Source organism: Octodon degus, unplaced genomic scaffold (assembly GCF_000260255.1).
Source record: "Octodon degus isolate 3935 unplaced genomic scaffold, OctDeg1.0 scaffold00016, whole genome shotgun sequence".
NCBI classification, from domain to species: domain Eukaryota; kingdom Metazoa; phylum Chordata; class Mammalia; order Rodentia; family Octodontidae; genus Octodon; species Octodon degus.
Window position 1 is genome coordinate 22,026,550 of NW_004524592.1, and position 8,667 is coordinate 22,035,216.

General features: G+C 48.3%; 1 protein-coding gene across 4 annotated transcripts; it reads right to left on the bottom strand.

Annotated features, from left to right (window-relative positions):
* Positions 1-1,532: 1,532 nt before the first annotated feature.
* On the bottom strand, positions 1,533-5,501 carry Rpl34 (ribosomal protein L34). Of its 4 annotated transcripts, none has more exons than XM_004626687.2 (5): positions 5,465-5,501; positions 4,028-4,101; positions 3,848-3,947; positions 3,508-3,611; positions 1,533-1,660 (listed from the first exon to the last, which is right to left on the bottom strand). In XM_004626687.2, the coding sequence occupies exons 2-5, from the start codon at positions 4,090-4,092 to the stop codon at positions 1,576-1,578; spliced, it is 354 nt and encodes a 117-aa protein (XP_004626744.1). In that variant the 5' UTR covers positions 4,093-4,101; positions 5,465-5,501; the 3' UTR covers positions 1,533-1,575. The 4 variants fall into 4 exon arrangements, with proteins under 4 accessions (XP_004626744.1, XP_023565938.1, XP_023565939.1 ...); XM_023710170.1 differs by lacking the exon at positions 5,465-5,501 and adding an exon at positions 5,327-5,449 and having other exon boundaries at positions 4,028-4,106; XM_023710171.1 differs by lacking the exons at positions 1,533-1,660; positions 5,465-5,501 and adding exons at positions 2,598-2,676; positions 5,327-5,449 and having other exon boundaries at positions 4,028-4,106.
* Positions 5,502-8,667: the final 3,166 nt, after the last annotated feature.

Below are 8,667 nucleotides of genomic sequence, written 5' to 3' on the forward strand. Positions count from 1 at the left end.
TTCAAACTGGATTCGTAAAATGAGATTTTTAAATTGTCTCCATGTTCGGAAAGTAAAAATCCCGTTACTGAAGCCATTACCACGTGAACAACTCTAACAAGTACACACTTCAATGCTCTCGCCTTCAGATTCCTGTTAGCCCGCTTCGCATTCTGCCGAAACTCAACGGTGTGCAAAAGTTAAGATCCCGGGCTCAGGCCTGCTGCACTAAGAACCTTGAAGCTGGCACAGGGCACAGAGGAAGGTACTTTGTCACTACACGGCTTCTGCACCTCCAGCTCCACAGGGCCTTCTCTAGCTGTACCTGAGCACCTGCTCTCACGCAAACGGTAGATTCACAGGGTTGTGCTTTTAGGACCAGGCATATGGCAAACCAGGTGTTTGGAGACACTGCTGTCAAGCGCTGGGGCTGAGAAATCCTCAGGCAGGCCTGCCTGCCACCCTAGGGGAGGCCAGAAAATCGCCTGAGTTTGAGGACAGTCAGGGTTACACACAGAACATGTCATATCATACCAATTGATGCAGCAATGCCTGCGCTGAACAGTGAAGGGCAGTTTGGCTTCCCCACTGCTGGGTTTATACAAATGGCGGGAGGGCCTTCCCTCCACTGAGACAGGAAATAAACTTGACTGCAAACTGCCCGTGGAGCAGTGACCCTGCATCCACACATGGACCATCTCCAGCACCCCAAGCAGAGATGAGCCATCAGCCTTTTTCCTACTAAGTTGCCAAAAATAAGCATCATACATTTAAACAGGTCTCTATTTTCACATTCCGACCTAGACTAACACAAAGAGTAATCTGATTTCTATGAGCCTGACCTAAGGGTTCCTCATCAGGTCATGAATTGGTGCGGGTCTCCCACAGACCATCTTGCGACAGAACTAAGCACAGGAAGACGGGGTAAGGTTTCCAAGAGATACCAACCCAAGTGTCAGGCCCACTGCCATAAAGGACAGTCAGAAGGCTGAGGTGAGGCCTGCAGGTGCTCAGGGCCAGCCTGTACTACAGTGGAACCCTGCCTCAAAACAAGGGGAAAAGACCATGAAAATCAAATGGTACTTGAGTTTTAAAGCCATTCTTCTCAAAGCGCTTCCATAGCCAACAGTGTACCACCTGAAATACCAGCTACCTGGGACAGTGAAATAGAAGCACAAGCTGAAGGCCACTGTGGAAAAGCTTCAGAATAAAACTTTCAAGAGGGATTAGGTGCTGGTGTACACCTATAAGCCCAGCACTCAGGGCTGCAGCAGGAAGATCAGGTTGTCAGCCCAGGCTACACAGCAGGACCCTAAGGGTGTGTGGGGGGTGCTCGGAGGCAGAGCACTTGCTAGCTTCTGGGCCAGTCACCCCTCTGGGCCCTGGGCTACAAAGGGCGCTTACATGTCTAAGCAGTGGCCAGCGCTGCCTCCAGGAACTCACTCAATCTGTGACCCCAGCACAGCTTCATAGAAAGCAACACCAAACACAGGGCCTCCCAACACCATGGAGACCAAGCCTGTACACGAAGACAAAAATTACAACAAAACAAAGAACAAGCCTTTCCATCTTTTATTACTGCAACAGCTTCATGTTTTATTTAGCCTTCTGACTCTGTGCTTGAGCCTTCAACACTTTCACCACGATTTTCTGTTCTTCAATAAGGAAAGCGCGCTTGATCCTAGGGAGGAAAACAGTCGGTGAGCAGCTTCCCCAGCACAAGACAAGTATCATTCAAGAACTGAACAAGCAATCAAAGAATTCAGAAAAGCAAGTAAAACTCACAAGTGCCAAGTATAATAAAGAGCTGCAATCACTGGCTGGCCTCTTGGCCACTTCCAGCAGGAACACTAAACCAAAGCAAGGAACCCTAACCCACTCTCCCGAGAGAGCACCCACAGACAACACCCCACCAATAGCAGCTTCTGTATTATTAGGATCCTGGACACACAGATAAAACTCAATTTGCAAAATGTCTCAGAATGTTTTAACCACATTATAAAACCAGCCATGTGCTTGGCACTAAAAATTCAGAAATAAAGGAGGCAGATCTTGGCAATTTATTTTAATGTAGTATAAACAGGAAACTGAACGTCTTTCAGGCACCCTTGCTGCTGACTGGGCGCAGCCCTGTAATCCATCATATTCCAGCATTCCTGTACCTTAGCAAGCTGCCGTCAGTGTGCACCAATCTCCTGCTCTCCTCAGAGCCCTAGGATCCCTGAGATGCAGCCCAATGCCTTGCACCTTCTAAGGCCTTATTAACTGTACTTCATTAAATTATATAACTATTGAAGACAAAGCATATTTAAACTATAAAAAAATACTTATAGCCAATTTTGAAATTCTCGTTCAGTTTGTGGGTGCTCTAGAAATGCAACCCCCAGGAACACTGGGGAATCCACTGTAAATGGCTCCGTGGCAGGGGTTCAATCAAATTTGGAACCCACAGGCCAATAAAAATCTTCAAGCGCGAAGCCCAAATCTGCTCACTTTCCACTAGCACCAGCTGTGAACACGCGCCTCCCCTTCTTCCCTGAAGGCCCTCTGCCTCTTGCCCACAGGCACCCGTCACTCAGAGTCCACCTCTAGTGCCACCTCCCACACTCCCAGCTACCTGAACTTCTACATTCTCAAGTTGTTCCCTGTCCCTCATGGAAGTCCCACTTGTCCTGCATTTTCTGGGACGTGACATGCCTGAGCAGAACTCACCATCAGCCTTCATGCAATGCATGCTGCATGCAGCTTGGTAGAAATGCACCAGGCCACCTTCCAGAAGCAGCTGCAAGCAGGGAAGGGCCCGCCATGGCTCTCACTTCCCTCTCGGCAAACCTAAGCTCACCTCAGCACTGCTCATGCTAGTCTCCCTTCCTCCCAAAAAGATGTGGAGCAGAAGCTCCTCCCACAAGGAATCTGAAAGGGCTGAGGCTGAGCCAACCTTGCCATCCGGAACCCCCCACCACCACCATCTTTCAGGCAAATGCCACTTCCTCACCTTTCCAAGGGCAGGCTGTCTGTCCCAAACACCCATCTCTCATTAAAGAAACGGCTTTACTACTTACTCTGCATTTCTAATGCACCGTTCTTGGTTGTGCTCAAAACCTACTTCTTTAATAGAACCAAGCCAAAAACCCAGCTCTTGTTCTGCAAGGAAGGCCCTCCACAGCCTTGCCTTCTGCATTCTACCCACTGCAGAGCACCCCTCTCTGCTCCAGCCTCCCCACACACTGTTCCCTCACACCCTCCATTCACTCAGGATCAAATCACTAACACAGATGTTTTTTACCTGCTCCCCCTACAAAATCAAAGCACACTTCCAGTGAAGAATGCCCCCAAAGCCTGATATAACTCCTCTGTCCCTGACTACTCTGCCCAGGATCAGTTATTTTCAGTCACCAGCATTTTCAAAGGCAAGCCAACTTAGGAACTACTTCCTCCAGTCTCCAGGGATGTCCTAGAGCCCAGCACACAGGGCAACACACACCTCCACACGGATTCAGGAAGCCTGTTTGCTCATGTACTACCTACCTGTCACGGACACACTTGGCACACATGGAGCCCCCGTAAGCCCTGCTGACGTGCTTCTTCGTCTTAGACAATCTCATAAGAACTTTAGGCCGCACAGCTCGAACCTGCACAAAGAAAACATAAAACCGTCTGACAGTGCTTTACAGAACCTAATGCTCCTGGATTTTACAGTGGTAACGCAAATGTAGAGATTTCAAAGGGAAGTGGAACACTGACTACCTAAAGCATACTGCACCCGAGTATTAACTTACAAGCAAGATCTACGTTCTTGACCTGCTTAGCAAGTCACTTTCCACTATCACACAAGTTCCACCCCTTGCCATGAACAGAGATCACTCACCCCTCGAAGTCTGCCTGGGCATACACCACATGCAGATTTGGGGGCCTTCCCAACCTTCTTGGTATAGAGGTAAACAATTCTATTCCCTGGGGTTCGGGACCTAGAAGAAAATAAGAGTGTCTCAGCATTCTACAAAGAGTAAACAACAATACTTAAATTTTAATTTGTGGAAATACTTACAGCCTAGTTTTGTTGGAAGCAGTGTTGTAGGAAAGCCGACGACGGTACGTCAGGCGCTGGACCATTGTGAAGGCCTAAACTGAAAACCAGGTCAAGTTTTTCATTACAATGTAATTCAAAATTTAAAGCATCTTCATATAATTTATACAGAACCCATATCCAACAGGGTCCCACTGGCTAAAACTACCTGGGGTACAATGAGATTTTATCACTTTTCTCTAAGGTCTTTTTTGTATTTTTTTAGGATGGGTCTACAGGGTGTTCAGGGATTCACTACTAGATTGGACTTGTGATCCACCTGTTTACAGCTTCCCAAGAGCTAGGATTACAGGCTTGCACTACCACACCCAGTCACCCAGTCTCAATCACTTTCTCAGCACGGTCCAGGGGCCCCAGTCCCTGGGTCTGCTTGGCGCTTTAATCCGCTGAGCTATTTGGCCAGCCCTTAAGGTTTTCTTAAGGAATAAAATATAAAGCCACCCACTGGGACAATCATACATGCACCACCAGTCTCAAAATAAGTAAATGAAAGGGGTTGGAAATGTACATCGCTCAGTGACAGCTTGCCAAATAGGCAGGGAGTAATGGAAGACACGAACGCTAGTTTCGTACACTCAAAGGCAGCATTGAAGTTTGCAATGGTATCCGAAAAAGGACTCCTACCAAGGTGGAGAACCACTGAGCTCTGAAGTACAAAGCTCGTCTCCCCACAACTAAGCCGGGGTCTTAGGTCTTCCCAAGCGGCCTTCAATCCAGGGCACCTGCCTCTTACTACAACTCGCTCTGACACTAGACAGTGCCCCTGCGTTACGGCAACCGTTTTCCCCCGTTCATAACTTCACTTAGCAAGCCGGCGACATAGCACATAAACAACTTGTCACAAGCGCCTAACATTACATCAAAGCGGAGCTATCACATCCCGAACTGACACGCAGACCTGCGCAAACGAGCCGAGAGGCCAGCGCGCGTGGGCATCTCCAAATGGAGAAACCCCCTGAACGGGTTGTCTCTTCTCTGACACCACCCGTAAAACGCAAGCCCTGAGGGAGGCAGCCACTCGGACCTGCCGGTTCCCGCCCTTCCACAGCCTGAAGACTTTCAGGACCGCGGGGTGAAAACACGGGTGCTAAGATCAGAAAAGGCTAGGGAACTTCCAGTCCCAGCGGCCCAACCATGGCTCCTCCGCCTCCTGATTCTGTACGGCGAAAGTGGCAAAGCGCGGTGGCGAGTTCCGTCAACGCTTCGTAAGGGCTGCCAGCATTAAACGACTTCCGAAGCTAAAATCGATAATTTGCTCACCAACAGCCTCCCTCCTGCACCCTTCAGCCTTACGCTAGCTCGAAAAACCGTCCCCGAGAACTCCCAGACCCCGCAACAATTCGGATGGCGGTAGATTGTAAACAGAATAAGACAAGAACAAGAAACAGCCATCCATACCTCCAGACGCCGTACCCGGAAGAGGGAAAAAGAAGTACTTGCCAGTTCAAAGGTCAAAAACTACTGCGCAGGAGAGGAATTGCGTCATAACCAGCGGTCTGCCGGATAGAGCGCCACCATGCTGTACGGAAGGTTTAGGATTTGCGAGGCACCGCCATATTGTACGGAAACTTCCGAGGGCTGCTATCTGCCGTAGCAAATGCAGGAGAATGCACACAAAGGTGTTCGGGGGACCAATGTAGAAACAAACACACGTGACACAGGAGACCAAAAGGACAAAGTCAAGACAAAATAAACTTTTTTCTCTCTTTTCGTCTTTTCTTTCTTTCTGAGACAGGGTTTCAGGCTGGCCTTGAACTCTTTTTGTAGGCAAGGCTGCCTTTGAACCAAAGCTTAGGACACTCCCTTAGGTGATCTTCAAGGATCTTTCCTAACTCTGCCTGCTCTTTTGTCTTTTATTCGAAGCACTAACTTTACAATCAAATGGAGGTTTCAGTCCAGCACCTGCCAATTACTGGCTGTGTTGCTTTTGGACAAGGCAGATGGCAGCGGAAGCTGCAGTGTGCTGGCCTGAAGTAGTGTGCAGGGTCCACCCGGGAGAGCCGAGCCCGCCGAGCCGCTTGGACCTGCGCCGGGGCTAGGCCTGGCTGGGCCGGCTGCTCTCCGCGGGCATTTACGCGAGTTCCTGCGCTGAGACAGTGGAGCGCGCCGGGCGCGACCTGCCTGCCTCAGCCTCCTTTCCGCGGGGGCCCGCGGGGCTTTCGCCTGCCTGCCCCAGCTCTAGCACTGGTTTGATCTCTGATCTTTGCTGTCTGAGATCCTTTTTGTGTCGTACCCGTCCGTAGGCTGGGGGCTGGTGGAGCCCCGCCTTTAATTTTTAGTAGGTAGTAAATGCCTGTAATCTCAGAACGCGGGAGACTGAGGCAGTAGCATGGCCAAGAGTCCGAAGCCAGCCTGACTACATAGTGATCAAGGCCAGACTGAACAACCTAGTAAGAAAAGAAAAAAGTTAATAATTCTTTTGATGCAGTAATTTAAAATATTTGCCTAAACAGTGAGTATGTGTAGCTTGATAAATTTTCAGGTTGAGGTCGGGCGAGTTAGCTTGCTTAGGCAAGCTTAAGCAGGCGCTAGGGGACTGAGATTCGATTCCGTCACCACAGGCTGTACCAGCCCCGCCATCAGAGCGCACTGAGATGGCAAAATAAATAAATAAATAGATAGATAGATAGATAGATAAATAAATAAATAAATAAATAAATAATCCAGATGGAACACACCTAGCCCAAGCCGTTTTCGTCGCTTCTCAGGACACCTGTTCCCTCCTCTTGCCCAGAGGACAACCACAGTCCTGACTTTCAACCTCCTGTGTACTTTTCTCCTTTTGCTGTGCTGTCTATAATTGTCTAACAATTCTTTTTACTTGGTTTCTTTTGTTCGATCTTACGGTTGTAAGGTGGTTCATCTATATCCTTGTTCATTCCTCCTGCCCCAGGGACTCCCGTGGAGCAAATACACCCGCTGGCCTTTGGAGGGCCATTGTGGTGTCCAAATTCAGGCTCTTTTGGAGAAGACAATGTATACACTTCAGTAGAGCATGTGCCTAAAGGTGGAACGCATGGACCACGTGTGCACGTGTGCAAGGGACTTCGCGGAGAAGGCTACGGCTGAGCACACCTGCAAGCCGAGAGACGTGGGGGAGGGGTGCAGGGCACCAGCGGCTCCTGCTAGGTACAGATTCCTGCTGCCAGCTGGTTTTTTTCTTTCAGTTCTTTGAGTATTCCGTCCTTCCTTTCTCATCTTAAATCATCTAATGAGAAGTAAAAAAATTTATCTTTTAGATGCTTAGAGGGAATTTATCTTTTTTCTTTAGCAGTCTTCTGAAACCTGTTCTCTTTCATTTTGGTTCGCTTGGTTTTACTCCAATGTATTTAAGGATGCTTCTCTTTTTATTTAATTATATTTCATTCACAGGGACTTTGGAATTTTAGCTTGATGTCTCCCATGAGTTTTAGAAAATTTTCATCCACTATTGGTACAAGTCCAGTTTCTCTCTGAGACTTAAGTTGAATACTATATTCCTATCACCATATCTCCAGGGCTTTCTTCTGATCATCAATTGCTATATGACAAACTAGTAGTGTAAGTAGCATTAAATGACACCTATTTTTGTTATTGTGATGGTTAATCTTGTCAACTACACTGGCTTGGTAACAGTCTGGGCAATTAGTGATAGTACACTTCTGGATGTCGCTGGAGGTCGTGGAGGCCTCCCCTTGGCTCTCTGGTCCCAGCCCCTTCCTCTCTGCCACTGCCCCTGCGCTGCTTCCTGGCTGTCAGGCACTAAGTGACTTGCTCCACTGCACCCTTCCGCCTGGCGTCCCGCCCTGGAACCAGGTGAGCATGGGCTGAATCCTCTGACACCCTGAGCCACGGCTGACCAGGGTAGTAAGACCCTGCCTTCCACGGTCAGGAATTTCTACAAGGTGTAGTGGAATGATTTGTTTTTACTGCATATGAAAAGAGTCCCAATGGGAAGAGGGGACTTGACTCCCTGGGGTGTGTTAGGATTCTCCAGAGGCACAGAACCAATAAGTTAGTCATCTTTTTTCTTGATTGACTCAGTATAGGAATTGATTCATGTGACGACTAGAGGCTGACAGGTCCTGGATGCCTGTGAGTGGAGTCGGGAGAGTCAGCAGTGTGTCAGTCTAGTTTGGGTCCATAGTGCTAAGATCCAACAGCACTGGACAGCGTAGTGACTCAGTGAGGTGCAGAAGAAGAAGATGGGAGGGTGTGGGAGAGGAGGAGCAGGAGGAGGGGGAGGGAGGGGGAAGAGGAAGAGGGGCAGGAGGAGGAAGAGGAGGAAGGAGAGAAGGAAGAGGGGAAGGAAGAAGGGGAGGAGGAGGGGAGGAGGAAGAGGAGACAGGAAAAGTTGACCAAAACCCGTACCATTTTCTTTGTGAATATTATCCTAAAGACGAAATAACAGCTATTCAAATAAGATATATTTTAAATGAAAGAATCTTCAAAATTAACACATCTTCTCAATATATTTGAACATTTATCCTTAGCAAGTTTCAGGAAAGAATTTAATTATAGAAGATATTAGAAAAAGTATATACTGTCTCACACTCAAATCTTGGTTTCTAAATATCATTCTCAGCTAATAAGAATTAGTTTCTTGGGCCAGCCAGATTGCT

Bases quoted from the DNA above. Each gene is read 5' to 3' on its own strand.
- Rpl34 (XM_004626687.2), bottom strand. From the start codon at position 4,092: ATGGTCCAGCGCCTGACGTACCGTCGTCGGCTTTCCTACAACACTGCT. The intron at 3,612-3,847 runs GTGAGTGATCTC...TTCTTTGTGCAG, and splicing joins GCCCAGGCAGACTTCGAGGG to GTTCGAGCTGTGCGGCCTAA. The intron at 1,661-3,507 runs GTAGGTAGTACA...TTTCCTCCCTAG, and splicing joins GCCAAGTGTGTCCGTGACAG to GATCAAGCGCGCTTTCCTTA.